This window comes from Pogonomyrmex barbatus, unplaced genomic scaffold (assembly GCF_055798465.1).
Source record: "Pogonomyrmex barbatus isolate J1 unplaced genomic scaffold, ASM5579846v1 scaffold6, whole genome shotgun sequence".
NCBI lineage: Eukaryota > Metazoa > Arthropoda > Insecta > Hymenoptera > Formicidae > Pogonomyrmex > Pogonomyrmex barbatus.
In genome coordinates this window covers 8,572,166-8,596,981 of record NW_028297160.1, presented here as the reverse complement: position 1 = coordinate 8,596,981, position 24,816 = coordinate 8,572,166, and the positions used below count along the sequence as shown (strand labels likewise).

Sequence of the window (24,816 nt, the reverse complement as noted above, 5' to 3'; positions counted from 1 at the left end):
CATGTTGGTTCTGTACTTAATAATACATAAACAAAAATTTTCTTTAATTATATATCTATGTTTTTCTATTATCATCGTGAAAATTTTTAATCTTATCAGAAAATTTTCAATCTTACCACACTCGGTTACGATATCAAAAATATATTGAGAACTTCATCGCATAAAAGAGCTGTAGGGAGAGTTGAAATATACGCAACGTACGAGTATACCTTCGCATAATATTAACTCAGGATATTGATACGTCGTTGCGGAAAACATTGAGAGGTGTATTTAATCAAAGTTCTGCGCGCTCAACGCGGAGTATTCCGCGCTCAAATACTCAACGTGATCGTTCACAACGCTGCTCGTTGGCACCTTGGCACCTCGACACATCGTACGGCACACGCACAATATCGCACGTCTCACTTAGCGACTCTACCTCGCGCCTCGGTCTCACGATCATCATCCATCCTTGCCTCATCAGCGTGACCGGTCATCGTCACCCGAGGACTCTCTACCGCCTCTGCGTAACATACAGCCGCACACACACCACACACACACACACACACACACACACACACACACACACACACACACACACACACACACACACACACACACACACACCACACGAAAATCATCACGAATGGCCGTGATCCCTTACCCCTCGCCGATTACCGGGACCGTGATTGAGTTGGCTTCGTTCGTTTTTTGCGTTGCTTATTTAGTCTGTGTATTATTTTGTATAGAACGCAGTGCGACACAACCTGTCTCTCCACAAATGTTTCATGCGAGTCGAAAACGTGAAAGGGGCAGTATGGACGGTGGACGAAGTGGAGTTTTACAAGAGACGCCCACAGCGCGCTTGCAGCACGACCGGGTACGTTGCCCCTCCCCATGCCCCATCGATCAGAAAAAATAATTACAACCGCGCTTTTTACTCTCTTTATTCTCTTTCTCTCTCTCTCACTCTCTCTCTTTCTCTCTCTTCTTTCTTTTACATGGATATTTCTTACCACTCCTCCGTCCCTTTCTTTCGAGATCAGCGATCTGAAGCCTACCCTCTTTTCCCTCTCCCTCGAATGCATCGAGTGGGTAGTTCTTCGCCATATTACAAATCTTCCTATAATTCCATTATTTCCCTGAAATTTCCCATTTATATGTCTATACTTCACTTTCTCTCTTTTCTCTATCTTTTTACATATACTTAAATCATATTATATATATATATTCACTCTTATTCGCTTTTACTATATTTATAGTTGTATCGCTGAACAACCCCCCAGCCCCTCATACTGTGCCAATTTTCTACAGTTTTATATCATATTTATATAACTTTTTACATACTTTTTATACATATTTTTATATATTGATATTTATATATATATATATATATATTTATACATTAAGAGTATTTAATATTCTATTTTTATATACGTATATATATATAGCTCTTTTTACATATATGTATTTTTAATATATATATCTGTTTCATATATATATATTATATATATTTCTATATATGCGACTTTATATAAGGCGGACGCACATATTAGTGCGTCTGTGGCCTTCGTATGTATGTATACGCACATACACGCACGCTCTCCTGTGCATTTCTCTCTACTTCTCTTTTTTTAATCGTACGATATATTTGGACGCCTACACAATATCTACGTCGTGTTCCCTGTTTTACATCTCTCTTTATAGTATATTGTACCTGTTTGTACTTGATACGTGCGCATTCATACGTATAGATCTGTGTGTGTGTATAAACCTTTTTATACACCTAAATGCCATAACAATCTTTAATGTACGTCGCTTATGTCGTCTGTCTGTATGTTTGCTGCTAATATGCGGTTTCTCGAGGTGCGCGCCGTAATTTTGTATAATTCGAAACGATAATTATCACATTCGTAACGGGATCGGAAGGTCTTCGAAATTGTAAGACATAAGCTATTCTGTTCTATCGAGTTCACATTTGTCACATTTCAATCGGAGAGCAAAGCAAGACGCAAATGGAAAATTCCACGTCTTCGCAAAACAAGTTTACGTTTATGCTGACTAAAATACTCGAGAAACTACTCACTCACTGTGTTTGAACCCGCGTGTGTGTGTGTGTGAACTTCTTACTTGCCCGTCGTCGTGTGATGGTAGTCGGCAGTCTGATGGATGCGTGGATGTTGCGTGAGAGTGCGTCGCCGATGAAAGAGCCGCAACAGATGAAAGGAAAAAGAAAACACACAGATAGAAAGAGAGTTTTAGAGATGCTAATCACGTTCTCGGAGATGGGAATCCGTAGTGCGTCGTGTGTGCTTTCATAACGAGCATGTGAGCTTTGCAGCGACTAACCCGATCGAGAACGGCGGGGCCGAGTATCTTGGCCCAAGTCTAGTCTCGAAAACCCGGAAGCCCGGAAGAGCGGAATTGCCCCCGGAACAGAGTGAGAACCGCAGTGTTGCACTTTGTCAGGTAGTGAGAGGAAGCCGCCTTACTACATTTTATTACTGCGTCTCTGTTTTTTATTTTTCTTTGATTTATCCATCCCTTCTTTTTGCGAATCTGTGCTGCTGTTTTACTCTCTCTCTCTGTGAAAAGTCGACGTTTCCGAGATCGTGCCGAGATCATTCGTGTGTCCCGGCAATACGATATAGAGCGATGGAGCCGTCGACGCAAGGATGTGCCAGCGTTGCTGGTGCGTCCCCGTAAAATGCGATGGCATAAACTGGCCCCGCGCGATACGTCACGAGGCCATCCCCCTGTTACGAAGGGTAGCGAACGGCGAGCGGGCCGAGCGCAAATTAAAAACGAAAGAAAGAAAAGCGAAAATGTGCAATCAACCACAAAAACAAAAAAAAAAAAACAACCAGAAACCTTGTCTTTTTTACTCTCTTTTTCTCTATTTCTTGGTGGTCTTGTCTGTGTATACAGAACGCGATCCGCACCAATCTATCATTGCACAAGTGTTTTGTGCGCTATGAGGACGACTTCGGGTCATTCTGGATGGTGGACGACGCCGAGTTCGTAAAGCGGCGGCATCTGTCCCGCGGCCGCCCCAGGAAATATGACCCAACCCCATCACCCACTCCACCCCACCTCTCCGCACAGTAAGCACTACCACTTTTTAGAATTCTGCTGGCTGGCTGGCGCGACGTTCTGACCTTACCGCGGTACTTTTTTAAGAACGCGGCGACCGGGACGTTTTCGCTTGGTCGTTGTCTACAAATCGAACCACTAAATGGGCTTTATAACCTGCTGCCTTTGGAAGTCTTTGTGCACACTTGCTTCATGATTGTGCACGGTTGCAGCTGTTACTGTTGTATATTGACGTAATGACATGGCCCTTTGAAAAAGAAAAGAAATTTTCTTGGAAATTGGAAACCTATATTTTTTATATTTTTATAATAAAGTCTGCGAAATAAATGAAAATAGTGTATGTAATGAAACGTGGATTGAAACGAGGTAATTAAGGACATAATCAAATTTTAGAAAATAATTTATTTAAGGATGAATATTTTACTTTATGTAAATAAATGATTGTTTTAACTCGATCTCAATTAATTTTATAATATATGTAGCAACTTGGATTATTACTTTTGTAATGCTTTAGTAATTATAACAATTTCTTTAAAAAATAGCTTCTTTTCAAATTATTTACTACAATGCTAACAGCTGCAATTGTAAATGCGAGAATTAATTGGAATTAATTAGACATTTCACGATAAATTATTGATATAATATTGATAAGATATCCTGCTAAATTTTTTCCACTTCTAAGCTATCGCGATGCAGTTTGAAATACAGATTATGCCAAGGCAGCAGGAAATAGCTCCATGCAGTTTATCCAATCCCTTTGAAAATGATTTCCGCATCATGCCTGCCTCGAGCGCCTTTAAAATCCGACTCCTTAAAAAATTGAACAGTAGTATCATTCCACTATTACCTTGTCTGTTTGTTACAAGTGTGTAATTTTATTCTGGTTTATGAACATGTGTTTACTCTATATAGCTATATAAACAGTTATATAAAAAATCAAATTATTAAAAATAAAATAGAATTTTTATTTTGTATTTAATTTATGTAATTATATTTATGTAATTTATTTATTTATTTATTTAGTTACAACATATTAATAAATACAAATATAATATTAAGATTTGCGAGAATAATAAAATTTTTATTGTGTGATTAAGTTATTTTTTGGTAGATATGAAAAAAAATAGAAAAACATTTGTTTTATTTTAAATAAATTTAATAAATTTTTAATAAATTTGTATAGAAATTTATATGTATATATGTGTCAAGATAGTTGATGTTAAGAATTGAGAAAAGGAAATTTAGTATAAAAAAATTAGTTTTAAATTGGTAAAATATATATTTATAATATAAGAAAAAGAAATTTTGACGTTTTCTTCCTATAAGAAATGTAATAGGATTCTCAAAAGATACAAATTTTACACACTTTTGCAAATAGCGTTCAAGAGTTTATAGGACCATTCCCATATATGTTACCAGTATTGTAACCCGAGGCTCTTGCACTCCGTGATAGCTTGAATCCTGCACGGTCCTGCAACATTCCAACAACAGGACGATTGGCCAGAGTTGCCGGATCTCCAATGTGTTTATTAGTTGCTCGCATGGACTATCCCAAATCCTCAATATTTGTCTTCCTAATAAAGTCCTCTAAACTGTCCCACCCACTTTGAAAACACTGCTTATAAACGTATAATGCTTAATGTAATGCCGTTCGCGTAGCGTCTCGTGTGAAAGTGGTGCGTTTCTGCGGGCAAGCGTTTCTTTTGTTTTATGTTGAAATTTTGCTTGATTTTCTCTTTTGTTTCATTTTCTGATAATGAGCGTAGATTCTTTTGAGTGTAGAATGACGTTAATAGATGTTTGTGATATCTTATGTTTGCCATTTTTATTTGATTTCTATAGAGTGACGTAGCAGTGTAGTATTCTGACGAAGTTTCGTTTTTTCAGTTTTTATGGGATTTATTGCAATTTTTTGCAAATTATTGCGATTCTCAACTTGTACATTGCGAATATCTACTAGATATATATTTTTTACCTTCACCATTTAATTTTTGCCATTTTATTTTATAGAAGAAAATTTTTTATTTAATAATTAATGGTAAAACTAGAGAATAAATATAAAAAATATAAATATAAATATAAAAAACCTAGTAGAATAAATATAAAAAAAGGCTTCGAGGACAAAATAAAATTTTAACAAATTACATTATATGACTGAAGCTAGACTGAAGCTAACCTTGGAAATATTTTTTTCAAAAAATTAAAATTAAGATGGAATGATAAATGTGCCATTTTAAAACAAATAAAGTTAAGAATCGCAAAACACTTTAGCATCTTACATCATGCTTCCGCAATGAACGAATGGTTTTTGGTTTGAGTGAATATGTACGTCAGGGCTACTCGCGCATGTGTAAACTGTATATACTGTGCGTTACAATTATAATACCTCGGGTGGAATTCTACGATCTTCATCGTTGCGACTCATCTTGTATCACAGGTACCATGTGACTCAATATAAAATCTCGGTAATATTTAGTGATAATATAATTCTCAAAAAATTTTTACTTATTCATCTTTAATACTTTTTAAAATTTTATCTACTTTTACTCAATATCTCTCTCTTTATCGTCTCTCTCTCTCTCTCTCTCTCTCTCTCTCTCTTTCTCTATCAACTTTCATCTTTTCTATTTCTATCTTTATACTATCCCTTTTCTATTTTTCTCTTTACTCAGCGCTCCTTGTTACTTGATAAACGGTTTCAGGAAATCTTTTTTCTTATCTTCTTCTTCGCATGCTTTTTTAAGTCTCTCGACTTAAGATTTCCGATAACATACGTTAAGATTGAATACATTATTTGACGGTAATTGCAAGAAACACTGTGGAAAGTGTTCTCTTTGCAAATCATCGGAAAGAAAAGGATGTTTGGTTGATTGTTATGCAATATACAACTGGGTTAAGTATTTACTTAAATGATATGCGTAACAAAAGTGAATGGTAAGCTCAGGTAACCTGGTGGCCGTTTATAAGTACGTTTGTTTCGAAACTAAAGTAAATCTATTGAAATAGTTAAGAGAGTTCTCAAATTGATACTGCTTTATTAATGAAGTTTCGAAACAGGAGCGCTTTCTTTAAATATTCTTTCTGTAATTTTAATCTAATCTCGCTCAATCATCCATGAGACGAGTGCGGTGGACAAAAAACGATATATAAGATTCTGTAAGTAGGTAAGAATTTACGGATACTTTTTTTCGCTCTTTTTAAATCTCTTTTTAATATATATATTTATATGTATACATTTTTCATATTTATATAATACTCTTTGTCTCTTTTTCTCTCTCTTCTCTTTCACTTTACACCTCTTTCTCTTTCTCTTCTCTCGCTTTCTCTATCTTTTTCCTTTTTGTCTTTGATACGTCTACATATCTACGACTCCAGTACACACGCACAAACACGTGGTCACATTATACATTTTACTTCTACTCCCCCTTTTCTCTCAAATCCGTCCCGACATTGACACGATTAAAAAAAACCTCATACACGCGATTGATTTCAGGAAATATATACGCTCACGGCCGAATTTCGAATATTATTAACATACCTTTCTCTGTCAATATCTAGGGGTGTACCATCGAAGAGTCCAACGCTGACGCATAGCCCTACTATGTACGGGGATGCTCTCAATGCCAACCTGCAGGTAACTATCAATAATTAACTTTAGAACACAAAAATTCTTACGAGCTCTTACTGTTCGTTATTTTCTTTAGTCAAGTGATTCCGTACGCATTAAGGTGGTTCAACATCTTAACGAAGAAGATTGATAATTCATGAGCTTCTGTATAAAAAAAATTAAAATGGCTCATAAAATAGAAACAAATATTATATTTTATTATTATATAATTGATAAGCGATACCAATTATTTATTCTTGAATTAATACACGTAGTATCTAAGTGAGATTAGTATTTTGGCATTAAATTCGGTAATAATTAACCGTCTAATGCAATTTGAGTATTTCCAGGCACTCGGAGAATCTAATATGGGATTTTTGAATCCAATGTGCACGTCGACAGCGACAAGTCCCGATAAGGAACATGTGTTACCTCATAATGACTTAATGTAAGTCACGTTTACATGATTACAATTCACTCATTTTTGAATGTTTACGATACTTTATATTAAATATTCACTAAAGCGTTGTTAAAATTCTCGTGATAACTCTTTGTCGTCATAACTTCGTATCTGCACCCTTATATTTTCGGGATGTTGTTTCAATTTACAATAATATTGCCGAAAAACAAGGTCCCTAGAACCTTTCACCTTTATTCGACATCGTGAATTTTGTTTTATTCACGAACGTGTTTATGATACGATTCATTCTGAGCAGCATCGCGTACGATGCGGAAGGCATCGCGTGAAAATACCACCAATTTCTATTCTTGTGACTTTTTTATGAAACGCAAACGCAAACTCCGTTGCAGCTTGACAAACCGCAGCATGAAACCGCGGCAATGAAACAACACCGGGAAAGTGAAATTATTCTCCCGTTGGCGCGCGGCTCGTGTTGCTAAAAAAAATATACCGCTGTGTGTCTGTCGCGTTCTATGAAATATATATCTCAACACCGGCGGGCGCGTACGGCGCTTTCGCAAGTTTTCCACTCATAAGCGTACACAACACGTTCGTGCGTGTCGTTGATTCAACAGGTCGCCGCTGGATGAACCGGCCGTGCACATAAAGCAGGAGAGCCAGAGTCCGGAAGGAGGGAAGCACACGAGATTAATAAAGCGCGAGTTGCCGGACGGCCCCATGGAACAGGAGACGGAGGAGGATCAGGGGGATGAGAGAGAATACTCGGAGAGCCACGGCCACGACTCCGGCCAGGACGAGGACATAGCGGAGGACCTGTCGATGGCGCCCGACATAATGATTCCGGAGGATCAGGTTGAGGCGTAGTACCGCTCCGTCACGATGAAGACGAGATGTATACAAAGTGTCTCGTTTGTTCGGCCACGCGAAGAGAGGAGCCCTCCTACGTTGACCAGGGTAGAATAGAGATCGGGGATGAAGAGCGGAAAATAGGACGGGGAGCGAGAAACGCGGAAGAGCAGAGATTCAAAGAGGACGATAAAGACCCTCCAGGACCACCCACCCCCTCCACACTCCTCCTTCGTACGAGATCCCCTCAACGTATCATATCTGTGCCGCGACGTCCCAATGGCGGCTTTAAGGTAATGAAAAAAGGAGCCAATCGATTATGCGAAAGGACACTGTCGTGTTAAACGACGACGGTGACGAGCGTACCACCGGCGGTTTTACGCCTGACGTCGGTAACGTCGTCAAGTCTCGGCGATATTTGGGAGCGATCCTTCGATCCATATCCTTACTCAAGCAATTGTGAACAACGATGTATTTTATTTTCCTCTCGATCTTTTCCGTTCCGGAGCCGCGGTAATATCTAATAGCACATATACATAAATATATACATACATATATATATATATATATATATATATATCTCTCTCTCTTTTTCTCTCGTGTACATTGCATTAGAAATTAATGTAGCGACGGTAGGGCACCGTGCATGGCGCGCCTTGCGGTCGGCGCGCCTTACCGGGTGCCCCGGAAACGCGACGGGAAGTACCCTTCGCCGGAGGAACCGATATGGCTTCGCGATTATATATTTCGTATTTGGCAGGCGTCGGCAGAATAAAATTTGCCAAGTACGACGATGGCAGAAATCCTTAAAAACCTCGTCACATTACGTACCGAATTGCTAATATAACTTTATTATAAACAATTGGAACAATCTGTTGTATGTAACATTTTCTACATATATATATATATATATTTTATATTTTATGTTTCAATAAAATCAAATCTCTTTTGTTTCTGATTACTGTCGATTATCTAATAATTTAAGTGATTCCGCAAGAATCACGTTGCATAATGCGAAACAACGCGTTATGCTTGTCGGTACAAGCGGTTCAACTATTCGGATCTTTCGATAAAAAGGAAGACGTCGCGCGGTTCCGCCGGAGAAGTGAATCAATTAGACAGTCCGGCGGGATTGAATCTAGGAAATAAATCGATGAAGCCGTGATGATGGTGGTGGTGATGATGGTGGTGGGTACGTACGGGAGCGACTGAGTTTAGTCTTTAAGAAGCGTTCGCCCAGCGAACGAAGAGCAATGTGTTATTCTCGTGATTAAGCGGGTCCTCCTACCCCACGAAGAAATCCAGTATCGGACACACAAGTTAAACTAAGAATCGCATCCGAGACCCGGATGCGTCCCGGCGTACCCGTCCGCTACACTTGGTAGCACTCTGTATAGTCTAGCGAAGTTGATCGTAAGTAGTTTCGTATTCATTTAACGGTAATTATCGGTCAAAAGAAAGAGGAAAAAAAAAAACAGGTCGGGAGACGGTCGATGTTTATAAATGAGCGCTACGATACGCGACACGCGCGCATGCGACGATCTTTCAAATTATCTTTCCGATCGAGCCGGTCAGGAATCCGCGATGCAGAACGATATTGTAGGTGTACGTAGGCTCCGCGAGGCGATCCGGTGACACTCGAGCGAACGTTACGAATGGGGACAAGTGGGAAGATCGCTAACGCGACGTTTTATATATTTACGTACACATGTATGTGTACACATCACATGGCAAAACGAAATTCCAGATTTCCCCGCTAACGTCTCGGCGGATTTTTTTGTACGATATATATATTTAATTCCATCTCCCCTCCCCGTGTCTAAGGTATAGGATAGACTCAGCACCGTGGCGAGATGGTGCTTTTCAAGTTCCAATGCATTGAAAGCTAGTATTTCAACGCCTTGGACGATTAACATGAAATTTCGAGTTGTTAGGTATTACGCGTTCAAGAGGATTATATTATAGTTATTAGCACTTCCTTCTGTGATACGTGACGAATATATAGTAAGACCACTATATTTAATTATATATATACATATAATTAAGGGACTCTTATATATATATATATATATCTATATGTTACAAGTCGTTTTTGGTTGCTAAGTCTATTGTATATCAACGTTTTCGATCAATTACAGGCAGTTAATGTATGTCACGCTATTGAATCGTATATCGAAGAGAAAAAAAATATTGCATAAAACGATGGCAAGGTATCACGTTAATGATCTCCCTACTTCTCTAAACACGAAGTCTATAAATAAATTTAAAAAAAGTACTATGTATGCATATATACATATATTAATACGTATACGTATCGAAATTATAAGGAATTAGATGTCGACAACCCAAACTTTTTCCCCCATCCCCGTCCAATCCTAGTCCTACTATATGCATACCAATCGAGGCCAGTAGAATTCTTTTAAAGTGCGCGGTCTCCGAACCCAGAACCACGAATATAGAAAGCGCGCTCACATCGGTACGACGAGCACTTTAAATTATTTGAAGTCTATCAATACCACATGGATAATTCAAATTTCACTTGATTCGTCAATATTTTTTTTGGTCTCCGTCTGTGTATTTGACGATGAACGTTTGTCGAGCTTAGAGAATAGTTTTAATTGTCGCAGGACATTTACGTAATCTCTGCGCAGTGATTGATGAGGAAACAGAAAGTTACATATTTTTTATTACATTATAACAAGACATTATGTGCAATTTAGTGACTTATTATTTGCAGAACTTATCAACTGCGCAAAGTTGCTTTGTACCACGAAATATTTAATTTTAAGTTGAATAGCTTAACTTTGCGGTGTCGTCAAATACCGTGAGAAATTTTTCTAAAATAAGTTTGGAAGAATTTTATACTTCCTACGCTATTTTGCTACATATGTTTTTGATACTTATTATCATGTTCACTCTTCAGTTTCAATTGTAATTTTTGATTCTAATTTTATTGACGTTATTGTGCGCGATAATAATGAATATTGATATTTTATTGCACTTATGCTGTAAATAGAATGCGGAACTTTATGAAGTTTCACGGTGAAGCTTTTTTGTAAATGATGACAAGACCGTTCTGAAATAATAATCACATGAAATTGTTTTCTATACGTCTCTTAAATTATAAATAAAATCTTTCCTTTCATTATTAATGTTATGTGAAAAAAACAACGTATCTCGAATCACAATTTGGATCTTTTACCAGGGAAATTCACGAATTTTCGCAATCTAATTATAAGCTACATACAAAAATAATGTTAAATTTTATTGATTAATGAATTACTTCGTCTCTGTTCATCAGTCTGAGCAAATGTTTTTCTCTCATTTCGAGAAATAATCTATAATGTAACGCGAATATCCGATTAGTATTTCAGTAAACAATCAAATAAAAATAAGGAGATACAATATTATTGATATGACGAAAATACTGTGAGTTTTATATTTTGAAATTTTTAAAAGTCAATTTAACTAAAACGTGCATACATAGTTTGAGTAAATCTGCTCTATAAGCCGTCTGCAACTTCTATAATTACGGCGTTTAATACACATTATATATTTGTAATATATGCAGAGTAATAATAGCTTTAGTTATTGCAAATATTGTCTTATCATTTTTGGAAAGCGTCATATTTTAATGAAATATTTTTCTCTATTTTCAACAATTCCAACTGGAATTATTATTAGTCGAACATTGAACACACGGTAAAAACATTGCAGAATTGTATAACTTTTGTATTTCGAGTTACAAATAACTTCACACCGGATGATCGGCCGAACTTTAATTGACAAGACATACATATCTGCGTTGTGAGGCTTGACAGATTTGTCGCTGGATAATTTAAAACACGAAATTGATATTTGCATGTGCTTGTCTTGAGTGTAAAATCTCAGCAGGGTTAAGGAATAATTAAATGACACGCGCATAAAAGGGAAGACAGGAGGCGAGGAAGCGCAGCGCAAAGAGCGAGAGAGAATGCGAAGTGTGTGTATGTGTATGTCTGCATTTGCGCGAGGGTGCCGCAACCATTCGGCAGTCAGCCTGGTTTCGTCACCGACGAAATTGCGAGGTTCAGTGCCGTTTTGGGCTCGCTTTCGCGTATGGTACTATTAATAATCTAAGTCTATATGTATTATGTATAACGAATTAAGAACTTGACACACACACACACACAAACACACATACACGTTTAGACATAGAAGACTCTCCCTGTAAATAATTAAACTCATCGAGGCATTAGGAATTTGCGCATATGTCATTCGCGGACGGATGATTCTGCCGATATCGCGGCCTGTACGGGCGTATATATACGTTTGCATGTGTGCGCATGGGTGTAATTGTGTATGCGAGTGCACGCGTTAATTACCCGTAATAACCCCCTCGTAATCCCCCGTCTGCATTTAATTTCGACTCTAGAGGTATCCCGAGGAGTGGATTCCCGGGTGGATAATTCGACGAAAGACATTTTCTCGTTTTGCCGGGTGAACGTTCGTCACGTCGCGGGGAAGAGCGGGGCCTGACGACCGGATAATTTATAATTGATAATCGATTAATTGATCGATCAAGCGCCGCGTCGCGTGACGTTTTGGGCGGGCTCGCGCAACGCGTATCTGCTGCTGAATCTTTTGTATTATGACAATGTTACACGTATCCACAGATGCTTTATTATTAATGTTTTCTTTTTCTTTTTTTGTTACGTTTGTTGATGAGGGCAATTTGGATTTATGTACGCGGGCATTGCGATCGATTAATGTGCATTTGGGCGAACGATTATTTCATTATTTTGCTTACACAATGCTGTAGAAATTTATAGCTTTAATCGTGTCGCGTAGAATTTTGCAAAACGCTCGAAAAATAATTGCCGATAACGAATCCGATAATCAATCGCGTTTTCCCGATGCATCACTTGACATTTTATTGTTTTGCTTTGATGAAAGCGACGGCGGTTCTGTGTAATCAGATGGATTGAAATATTCAACATGAACAGTGCCAAATCGATGCTAACGTTTATCTATTTAAAAGCCGAAATGATTGTAAAGATCTTGAGGAAAGCTACTTATTTTTGACAAATTTTTTGTTCAACTTTTTGTCTTACTATGAAGCAGAAGCGGAAGCTACTAAAGAAATTCAATGTGTGCCGGCGAAATAAAGTTACGACAATTTATCGTATTTTATGGAATAAGTGATTGTTATACATTGTTTAATGTCTAAATAACAATTTCGATTATATATCTGTGATCGAGATGGACATGTTCATGACAAATTTCATCGCGTTTCGCTCGGTGTTCTCTACGAATGTATACATAGCACATCGCAAGGATTCTTGTCAAATGAAACATTTCCTCGCAAGCAAATCAAATATCAAAGGAAGTTCAAACGAGAAAATTTTAATATAAAATGATGTATCTATAATCTTTGCCAGTCAAAACCAAGATAATTTTTTTCAACACATATCGTATTTCTCGTTTTTTTTTATATAATTTAAAATGATTCACAAAAAGAAAAGAAAAACAAACAGGAGGTTGTTATCGCAATTCGAGTTCCTGCAAAAAAGCAAATTCCATGAAGAGTGACCATATAATCGATCGAATAGGAAACCGCCAGCATAAATTGAAAATTATTGCATTCTCGTAGAATGTTTATTGTCTGGATTACTTTGTTAAGTATTTGTATGATAAGTTGCCTTGTAAAAATGTACCGATTTTACTAAGAAATTAAATGTGTTACTGAAAGAAAACCATGCACGACTTCTCTTCAACTATTCTTATCAACCTCCGGTCTTTCCATCGAGGATGGTAATGACGGAGCATAGGAATAGCCGATTAAGTAGTATAATTGTAAGTATCGATGAATTATAATTTTCACCGTACTTTCTTTGGATAAGACTGACATCGTTTGTATAATGCTTGATAATCCCGTTAGACGTATAGATTTATATACGTAAATTAATGTATTTAGGGAAATATATGTTTAGATTGCAGGAAACACTTATATCATACTGTAAATAGTGAATTTACGGAATCGCATTTTCTAGTTCAGCATAAGCGTTAGTGTTAAGATTTTAGCTGATATAGAATTATCTTGAAAGAATATATATATATATATATATATATATATATATATAAATATATATATATATAATAAAAACTGCGACATATATAAAACACAAAAATTCTAAGCTCTTTAAAAGTTCTGTTTTTAAATTCCCTGTTAACGCATTAATAAAGAGATCCCCTACACTTCTCGCTGCTCGTCTTCTTGCTTATCATTTTTTAGTATCTCTGATTCTATTTTTTAAGTCTTTTATTCATCTCCATAAAGCAGTATTTAATATCGATCTGTTTTTGTATATGCTATTTTTGATCACATCAAAATGCTTCTAAATGTATATTTTAATGGAAAGAATAGTCCTTCAAATTTTCCATTCATATTCCAAAGTTAGCAAATGCTGTCTAACTCTGAATTTTATTTATATCACATGCAACTCGCAATCCATGATATTCAAACTGAATGGAATTTTATTAATTATATCGAATTGAAATGCTGATAGCTACGTTCAGCGTTAAATGAGAAAGATGAATACGGGCCATAATATTCAAACTAGCCGTAATTTATTTAATATAATGAATATTATAAGAGACGTTGCAAAATTGTCATGTAGTCGCGTTTAAATAAATAGTGAAAGATTTGGCAGGAACAATAAAAATTTTATCTATGGTTGAAGTAATCTCTATAGTTGATAATGTAACTATTATTATTAAATCGTAAATGAAAGAAATTTTAACATTAGAAGTAACATATAATAAGATCTTCGTAAAAGAGTTTTAACTTTTATCATTTTATTTTTGTTAAAATGCAATAATGTTTTTTTATTATCAAAGAAATTTTTGTAAATTTAAATAAAAGCGCGCCATCATATATGATTGAATAATAAAATATAATATTAACAGTTTGCAATTTATAATTATAATTATTTTGCGTTAATTATTTTCATATTTTTTTATACACATTATATAGTAATATTTTTTATTTCTGAAATTATTTTTCATATTGTTATCAATCATATTTATTTTAAATTATTGTTTCCTATTGTTCCTAACAGTAAATTTTTCATAAAATAAATGATTTACATAATATTTACTTATTACTATTACTAAAATATTTTTCTTTATTTTTTAAAGTCATTTACATAAAACTAAATTATTTAATATATAACGCATTTATTATTGAATGCGCATTTATTATTGAATATTTCATTTAAAAATCAAATCAAGAAAAATATTTTATTTGTAAAAATAATATAGATTTGTATTCGTATACTTAATATTTAAAGTTGATCGAAAGCTGTAAATTATAATATATAATTCTCAAATTTTAAGCGAGCTATAAATTCACGCTCTAGTATTGATCGCTGCTAGTATTGGAAGTCGAGTCTTGTAATTATTGCTTGAAAAAAATAAGTGCTCGACTACAAACAGTACGTCGCAAGTGCGCGATTGTCAAATTTTTTGCAGATAGAGCAACGATGATCGTCAGTATTAATGTAAGATGTACAGTAACAAAGAAATATTATATCCACTACTATATTCTATTTCATATACAAAACTCATATCCTTTAATCTCGTAGTATGTATTGAATCCTGTTTAGTTGATTTCCTGCAGCTGCTATTACAGACAAAAAGATTTTTCACTACTTTAACAAGAAGATTAATATAATTATAATTACAAACAACTTGTATGATTTATAAATTATCTGTTTTGTTCATACCTGATGAAAAAACGAGAAACTAGAGGCCTATATGTATATTGTTGGCAATTAAAAAAATTTGTCGGAATGCTAAACTGTAAATTTATCACACTCATCTATCTTGTTCTTTTGGCTATCTAAATCTCGCAAATGACTAGATAACAATTCCCACTTCGACGCCCACGGAGGCTTGTCCAATCCTTGAGTGTTAACTTCTTCTATCAAGTTCATCAAACGAACAAAGAACTCATTGAGCTTACCAGCGGTGCCACGCCGTAGCTTCTGGAAATGTTTACCTGGAAGTTTTAACAACGTCAGAAATTGTTATTTCTATATTAGAAATAGAACGGTTCAATAGCGATAGAGCGATAAAAGTGATGTCTATGAGTTTGTGTCCTTTACAGTCGTCATAAAGACGCTACGATTATCGATGCTGAAATATAAATAGTCTAAAAGTGGACTGTGTTGGACAAATCGATATTTCTGAGGACCGCGATATGACGCAAATAAGGTATAGAACGCAATTATATCGAGTGTCTCTAAACATCCTTAAGCAAATGTTATGCTTAAAGATTATTAAGTCGTTTTCAAGAGTATACCTTAATTACGTATTACTATGCAATATAATTTATATAATTTGTTACAGATTATTTTACAGATTGTGTTACATATTATTAAAAAATTAAATAATATTAGATTATTAAATAATTAAATAAAATTAATTAAAAGTAATGAGTGATAAAAATATATACATACTTGGGGGATGAAAAGAATTCTTGATCCAAATTGTTTGTTGTGTTAGTGCTGCCATTAATCTTTTGGTAATTAAACTCTGACTTTCAGCTGTTACAGGTCTTAAACGGGTAATGAACCGTAGAAGATATTCTAATAAGTATCTTGTACAGATGGACAGCTTCCCAAGGCATCGCTGTGGCTTTGAACTCCACACGACAATATAACTGAGACTATCAACGTCAAGAAGCGGATGCTTAAGACCTTCCAGCCATTCAAATAGCAATGCTGATAATATCTCCAAATTAGTTTCCAGTTCTAATCGCTGCCAAGCAGTACATCGATGATTCAAGTCACTCTGAAAATAGATTTTCAATTTTTTTAATATTATCACTAACATTAAATGCTAATGGCAATATAGCGTTTCATTGCTATATTAAATAAATTTTTATTGTAATATTATCGAGTATTAAATTATATTTTTTAAATATTAATTTTTAAATATTCTCTTTATTATTAATTATTATATTTTCTCGCAAATCAAGCTAAAGAAAGAAATATTTGTTTTTCTCTGTTTATGAAATTTTAATAATTGATTTCTTAGAACGAACTGTAAAGAGCATAAAAATTATGACTTAAATACAACTAGAGTTAAGTAATCATGTAATTGCAACTTGATTAGTTTTAAAAATAGAAATACATACAATGCGTATTATACACAGAGTATATCCGTGATGTATATTTTAAATTGATTCAGTCTGTCAGTAGTCAGTATATAGACTTTTCACTAATTCACTATTTTAAAGCTAGTTATAAGCCCAAGCATTTACGTAATTGAACATACAGAAAAAACCTGAATGAAAGTCCTATATACATGAATGTGATCTTATATATACATGCACTATTATAATACATTCCTTGAAAATTACTATAATAATTTTAGGAACCTTTTCTTCGTACACGTATATGGAAATTATACCTGATAGTCCTGCAAACGTTTCTTTATGGGATCAGGAAGTGAAGCGGTATCTTTGATGAGCGCTTTGATAGCTTGTTCGGCCGTCACCGTTTCGTAATCATTGCGGGAAACGCTTCTTAAATCCATGTGTGACTGGATTTCTTTGTAACAATCATTATCAAGCAGGTCCTGGTCATGAATACCGTCGCCTAGGACATCATCCACGCAATCGTCGTCCAGACCTGTTACGGTATGAAATTCTGTCATCAGCTGTATATATTCTGTTTTAGCGAGATATTGTCAAAGAACGTAAAATATAAAGAATATCAAACAACTTACACTCAAATTTCGATCAATAATTGTACCTGGAAATGTGGAGTCGCAGGAAGGAGTATCGGGTGACATGCAAAATACGTCGCTTAATCTTCCTATATCGTCGCAGGTATCTCGGGACGACCCTTGACTACTATTGCACGCTTTTGTGGAAGCTATAATACGTAACTGTTTTACAAATACATACAATAACTCGAAATATATTAGATAAGTCAGTTCACCAATTAGATAAGTCGAGAAATGAAATTCAATTTCATTTATTTTGTTCTTAGAATAAAAGAAATTTATAAAAAATTTATTTGAACGCAGAATATTTTGCGTTCAAATAAAAAAATTAAATTTATAAATATATGCATGAATATTTACACTAAGCAAGATTACAAAAATCATAAAGCTTCAACAAATTAATTATTGAATAATCAATAATTTCAAGGAGAAATAAAGGTTAATTGGATATTGTAAAATTGCTTAATTACTAAAATGTAATACTTCTCACTTGAGTATTCGTAGGATGAGTCCGTAAGGGATTCCGCCCACGAATAGGAGTGCCGCATATTACCCTTGCCGTCACGGAATTTCTCCAATACGTGGCAGATGAACTTTTGCGTAAAAGGCACGTTGGAAACCGTATATGTAATCTCGGAAGGTGAATTGTCTTCTTGACAATCGCAGAGCTGTAGTATTCGTTCGCAAATAATAAAAACGATCTAAGAAAAATATTGATTAATTAGACAAGATTACCTTTGTGACGAAAGCAATGTGACGAAATCTTAATAACAAAAAATTAATATCTATTTTTTTATGCAATAATAGTCAACATAAATATAATTGTTACGTCGAACAAATCCCGCCTTAAAGCAAAATTTAAAATAAATTAAAAATTTTATCAAACATTTCTTCAAACAATCAGCTTTTTTGAAAAAATTAAGACATTTCATTATTAATACAATTAATAAGTTTTTTTTGCAGATAGAGAGAATATAAATTAAATTCTATTTATTATTAAATTAAATTTGATTTCAATATAAAAACAAATAATATTTATATAATTATAGTTTGAAAAAGCTTAACGTCACATAAGTGAATTGTGAAATAATAATAAAATGCCTCGTACCTTTGGAATATGTTTAAAGGTGCGTTGCTCGTATCCATGTAGTATATTGTGTTGCTTTTTCAGGTACGATTGAAGGCTATAGGGTTTGCGATCCCCCGTTGTACTGTGCAAAGGGAATACTATCATTTGCGGAAGCACAAAGTGCTCAAATTCCTGAATGCAAAGTATTTGCCCGCGCGTTTGTATGGCGGACGGACGCTTCATGCGGACAAATCTTATGGCGTCGTTTGCTCTTACACGAAGACTATAAATAAGGTAGCATGCTATCAAAACGCCGGTTCTTCCAAGACCTGAAAGTAAAATATTTTCGGCATTGTTTTGTCTGTAAGCTAGCGTAATTTAATTAATTGCTGATTTATTAATCAAATGATAAGCAAGCAAGCAAATTATACAAAATATAAATTGAAAATTTTCATACTAATAAGAAATCATTTTTCATTAAAGATAACAGTGTAGCTTTTATAAAAGATAATAGTGCGAATGTTATATATATTGTATATAAAAAAGTGACCGTGAAATTGTTTTTAATGTGCGAGATAACATTCTTTTAAGGAATAAAAAAAGGAGTGATTGTAATTTTAGATAACATATAAGATCTGATTAGATACTGACGAAATGAAAGCACTAACTATAAGCGAAAGCGTTCTTCGTAGTTTAGGTTCTAAAAATAGAAAGGATAGTCACGATAATAATGCTAATGATAAAACATTATCTTATTGATCCAAAAATCGTTAGTAAACATCGAAATTGAAAACAGAAATATTAATTATTAAACAGAAAGCGGGAACTTGTTTTACATCATGACATAATTATTAGATGATATCTAGCTAACATTAGCAATGCTGGAATCTCATACATTTTTCTCCTGTAATTAAGTAACGTAGCATGCACACAAGACATTTCTGGAGATGTAGTATGCTGATCAATTCAACTGACCGCGATAATTCTGATGCAGATAAATCTCGCAATTTAACTTTCCTAATCGCGCTCGTTATATTCACATTGTTATCTAATCCTTCAGCTGTGTCTGATCTTTCAGTTTAATCAATTTTAATTTACAAACGATCATTATTAACGTAATTATTGAAAATGTTTGAATAAAAATTAATAATATATTTATTATATTAATTTCTGTATTAATCTTTTGCTCAACAACTAAAAAAATACGATATAATTATGATTAATTAATATTTTTGATAAAAATTAAAACGTTTCAATATTTTCAGTTTTATTCCGTACATTTCTAATATAGATATAAGCCAAAAATTAATTTTTATGATTGTGAACTTGCAATAGTTTCGAAGTAATTACGAAGAAATCAATCGATCGATCAGAATAGAAGCTTATCCTGTATTCACTTCTCAAGCGTGTTTAAAAAAATGGAATCTAAAATAAAATTTATTCCTGAATTTTTTCGATTATTGTCGATAAAATTTGTATCTTTCATACTTTAAGATAGTAAGTCAATCTTATTAGTATTTAAACAAACACATATTAAATTATTAGAATAAAATTTTAGAAAATATACTATTTTTAAGGAAGAAAAATATAAAATATTTTAAAGAAAAGTTTTTAAACATTAGAATTGTTTCCAAAAATTTAAAATTAAATTTCAATATCTAACAAAAAAACATATAACTATTTTTTAGTTATTATCAAGCAAAATATAATTTATGATCGATTATTAATATATTTAGGAAACAGGCAATTCCATTTAGATAATATTCTTATTTCTATGTGCATAAGATAAGAAGATTAATTGCATTAATTCGTTACGATTGATCTTCGCGATTATATCTTTAATTTTCAGCACAATAGTTGACAATTATAGACGCTTTCCATACACATATATGGAAATAGTTATTTTCTTTGGTATATGTATTATTTATATATGTGTAAACAAACATAATATAGCAATGCGGGAATAAAAATATGTATGTATCACGTTCGAGATTGCTTATCGCTTTACCCGCATTTTATACTTTAATGGAGTGGAACTCCCTTGCGGCGCGGCAATGTCCGTGAAACTAATAAATTATGTTAAATGGAGCGTAATAGAATTAGATTGTCCTTAATATAATTGTTTTATTTTAACTTAATTATATGATTACATATAAAAGGTTTTAGCATATTAAAAAATAATTTGAATTTATAAAAAATTTTTATTTTTAACAGGAGCACTTTAAATCTTTTTCGAATCGGGTTATCTATTTTGTCTATCTTGAATCAAAGCAGTGTCCGTGTGTGTTAAACAGACAATGAAAAATATAAAACATCATCGAATACTTCTAAGAAGAAAATTAAATTTTATCGTGCATGTTCTTAAGTAAGATTATTATTTTTTACATCTAGTTTGATAAAAGTTGTGTTCGCGTGTGTAGCGTAAAGATTCAAATGCATGGTGTACATATGTATCGTGTAATCAATCAACTTTGTATGCATGCAATGCAGCAGAGTAATATCATATACGATGAACTCTCTTCAACTGTTGTTTTAAATTTTTAGCTTATAGATTATAGATAAAGATATATATAAGCCATTTAACCAAAAATTTCAGGTAAATTAGTACAAAAAACTGATATTGGAATAGAAACAAAAATATAGCAAATGTATAACAATAAATAAACTGTAAGATCAATGAATAGTGGAGAAAATAATTAATTTTAAGCTAACTATAATGAAAAAAAAATGTAAAAAAAAATGATATTGTCATAATTATGCGGAAAATATATTATTTTATTTAATATTGAATATTATTTAGATTATAAATATTAATAATAATAACATTAACATTGATAAATTTGAATTAAATAAGATTTAAGTTTGAAATCTTTTATTCAGAAAAGCAGTGTTTTTATAGATTAATCTATATATACAAATCGATCTCGCACAATCATACATTCAAAAAGCCATGATAGCTGCAGTGGATGCAATTAGGTCAAGTGCACTGCATGAAAAATCGATTTACCGGCATGACAGTGAATGGCCACTCTTCCTTCTTGCACGGCAAAAGCCACAACCTTGACCATGTCCAAAAGTTTTCCCATCGTGGCGCTACCATAATCCTTCAGGGCGAAATTGTAATAATAAACTGCAACAGATTTTCACATGATCGACAACTTGATGTTAAAATTTTCCTATGGTAGAGAAAATAAGCGGCAGCAACGGTTATTATTTCGGAACTTTTCATCCTTTCTATAGATATACACGTTTGCTGCATTGCATGTTATATTGTGAAGCTCTTCGATCTAACTGGTGGTTGTTAGGATTGAGGAAGAAACGCTCCCACACGATTCTACATGAGCTTAGCAAGGACAAATTCCCCTCCATTTTATTTTCACTGTTACTCCTGCTAACTTGAAAGTAAAAGCCCGGATCGTTTTATTCCTTCATTCATCATATAATGTACATATTATGTAAATGCAATATGCGATAAAATTAGCTTGATTTTAACAAATAAATCTTTAAACATTGCGTCCTTTGTAATGAATCGTAGTGTGGAAACAATTTTTGTTGAAACACTAATATTATCTCAATTTGTCGACTAATAACATAGCAAACAAATATTGATAAAGTAAAAAGTATAAAAATATTATTAAATTATGAATTATGAATTATAAATTATAATTAAATTATAATTATTTCTACATTTATCATTTTTATCTTTAAGAGATATTCTTCAAAATATTAATATTTTTAAAAAATTATTCTGAATAATTTAAGACATTTAAGAGGTGAGGAATTAAATTTATGGAAAAAACATTGTAAAGGAATTACAGTAAATGTTTTTAATACCTACTATTGTTTTTCATAAAAATGTTAGGATCATAAGTGAAACCGCTCTCTTCTAATGGACCACCGCAACTCGCGTGTTCGCCTGGTGTTTGCAAGTTTATTATAGTTTTTATGCTCCACCCTTGGAATTGGGCAATTATGTCTTTTTTTATTATGAGCGCGGTGTTGGGTCGTGCCATCGCAAGGACGTCGTCAGTTATCCTAAAATATTTTAAATGGTTAAACCATTTAGATCGAAAACTGATACGAAACCGAAGCAGCGATAGATATACAATAATAAATTTCTGTAGTTATTACATTAATTACTTATATTACAATGCAATGGATGGCATGTTAATATGTCAACTCTTAATCTAAATAAATCTTCGGCGTTATCGCAGTTGAGCGATGCTTCGACAGAATGTCAATAATAAGATGGTTCAAATATACTGCATACGTCTTAAGTCAACATCAATTATTGAGAGAGTTATAAATATTATCGAATGATATTATATTTTGATAAAATGGTTGAAGACTGTGTCCAAGTGAATAAATATATTTCGAATAATTAAAATTATGATTATTGTTACTAAAAATATAGCGGTTGACGATTAATACTAGCTATAAAATATTACACGTTCTATCTCCATGTTTGAAACAAAGCGTTGGTCAAAGTTATTTTATTATTAAATTATGAAAAAGTAGTAGTATAGTTTTGTTGAGGAAGAACTTTGTATTTGCTTGTTATTTATCACACTATGCGATTTCGTCATCCTATTAAAATTTAATAAAGAACTATAGCTAACTTTAATATATAACTATTCTTACCAATGCGAAAAGATGTTCTGTATTGCCATGTGGACAGATGGCCAGGCTTTTGGATTCTCATATTTGCACCTGGATCCGCCGCAAAAAATAGCGCACTGTATAGCTTGCGGCGTGAATCTTCGCAAATTTTCGGAAAATTTATTATATCCCGCTTGAACCTCGCACGGATCTGTCTGTGCTGCTTGAAGTCCCGCCGGAACCAACGAGCTTACATCCATTCTACAACCGAATAAAAATTCGGTGGTAGCAATAATAAAATTGTAATCCACACAAATTTAGTAACAAAAATTTAGAAGAAACTACGACATCGATAGTAAATTTATAATTTTTAGAAAAAGTTTTATTGCCTCTGTTTAGTCCATTTTGATTATGTATTTTAATACAATGAACAGTTGTGCATCGATATATTATATCTTCTGGATGTATTTCACGTAACATGAAGCTATAATACGTGTAAGGTTATATAATAGACGCAACACGCAAATAGAAATATTTTTATAGCGGTTTAAAGAGAAAAGATTTTTTTTTTTTAGTTTTAGACGTGAAGGTAATATAAAATATATACTTTTTTGAAAATGTTCACGTGCTTCTCATCCATCTCATAGTCATGCACGAAAATAGCGATTGTTTTTAATCACTCTTGTTCATTAAACTATCAAATCGCAGATTTAATTACAAGCGGATTTAAAGTACTAATTGGTGTGAAAAGAAACAAAAACGTTTAACGCAGTATGGTAAGCGCATAGCGACTGGCAGTTCCGGCTACCATAACGTTGCTTTATCTGTTGTTGAATCGCAAGGGTTGCGCCTGCGTCGGGCATGGTAATAAATCATATTGTGATTCTTGTGTGTATGGCGTTCGTACGAATATTGGAAGTGCTAGTAAGCATGTAATTTAATGCACGATAAGACAGGATGAGGTGTATGACCTCTCGGCCATTAAAGTTGGATTAAAATGACATATTGAAACTTTCTTTTACAAGTTTTTTAAATACTATAAGAAGAAATAATTTTTTATTTTAAAGTCATATTTATTATTAGAAAATCATTAAAATATACATTAATATCGATGAATATGCAAATACGGATGGATTATTTACAAAACTTATAAAAAAAGTTTGTATATCATTTCTTGTATTTAAATATGAGAAAAGAAAAAAAAATCGAACGAGTACAATTTTTCTAAATAATAAAATTATTATTTACATTATTATATTCTATTATATATAGATATAAATTATATAAATACCAATAAAAATATTTACTAAATAAATTTTATATTTATGTGTATATAATATTTTATATATATTATATATGAGTATATAATGTAAAAAGAACACATTTCACTTTCTCTTGCTTATGATATAAACAATGAGGAAAAATAAT

At 33.4% G+C, this 24,816-nt stretch overlaps 2 protein-coding genes across 26 annotated transcripts in view; one reads left to right on the top strand and one right to left on the bottom strand.

Annotated features, from left to right (window-relative positions):
* FoxP (forkhead box transcription factor P) overlaps positions 1 to 13,681 on the top strand; it is a 276,092-nt gene extending 262,411 nt beyond the window's left edge. For 14 of the 21 annotated variants that reach the window (XM_089082889.1, XM_089082887.1, XM_089082894.1 and 11 more), the window contains 4 exons: positions 2,908 to 3,083; positions 6,631 to 6,706; positions 7,021 to 7,127; positions 7,715 to 13,681. In XM_089082889.1, the coding sequence (XP_088939015.1) occupies positions 2,908 to 3,083; positions 6,631 to 6,706; positions 7,021 to 7,127; positions 7,715 to 7,964 (609 nt within the window). In that variant the 3' untranslated portion in view covers positions 7,965 to 13,681. Of the gene's footprint in view, positions 1 to 728; positions 860 to 2,907; positions 3,084 to 6,630; positions 6,707 to 7,020; positions 7,128 to 7,714 lie in introns of those variants that run through there. The other 7 variants (XM_089082892.1, XM_089082893.1, XM_089082890.1 and 4 more) reach the window with 4 other exon arrangements.
* Positions 13,682 to 14,757: 1,076 nt separating this feature from the next.
* Positions 14,758 to 24,212, bottom strand: LOC105427968 (uncharacterized). 5 transcript variants are annotated; one of them, XR_016140759.1, is made up of 11 exons: positions 23,996 to 24,212; positions 23,431 to 23,649; positions 22,628 to 22,824; positions 21,797 to 21,919; positions 18,829 to 19,118; positions 18,211 to 18,421; positions 17,747 to 17,869; positions 17,403 to 17,623; positions 16,448 to 16,781; positions 15,713 to 15,987; positions 14,758 to 15,637 (listed from the first exon to the last, which is right to left on the bottom strand). XR_016140759.1 is itself a non-coding variant. In XM_011639981.2 (10 exons), the coding sequence occupies exons 2-10, from the start codon at positions 23,646 to 23,648 to the stop codon at positions 15,782 to 15,784; spliced, it is 1,923 nt and encodes a 640-aa protein (XP_011638283.2). In that variant the 5' UTR covers position 23,649; positions 23,996 to 24,212; the 3' UTR covers positions 14,758 to 15,781. The 5 variants fall into 5 exon arrangements, 1 of the variants encoding a protein (XP_011638283.2); XR_016140758.1 differs by having other exon boundaries at positions 14,758 to 15,634; XR_016140760.1 differs by having other exon boundaries at positions 14,758 to 15,606.
* Between the last annotated feature and the right edge of the window lie 604 nt (positions 24,213 to 24,816).

What these genes read in the sequence shown, in the direction of transcription:
- LOC105427968 (XM_011639981.2), bottom strand. Translation starts at nt 23,648, where the DNA reads ATGGATGTAAGCTCGTTGGTTCCGGCGGGACTTCAAGCAGCACAGACA. An exon ending in CATTTTTATGAAAAACAATA is followed by an intron (nt 21,920 to 22,627) that starts GTAGGTATTAAA and finishes AATCTGTTGCAG; the next exon opens with TTTATTATTACAATTTCGCC. An exon ending in CTCATCCTACGAATACTCAA is followed by an intron (nt 17,870 to 18,210) that starts GTGAGAAGTATT and finishes TACGTATTATAG; the next exon opens with CTTCCACAAAAGCGTGCAAT.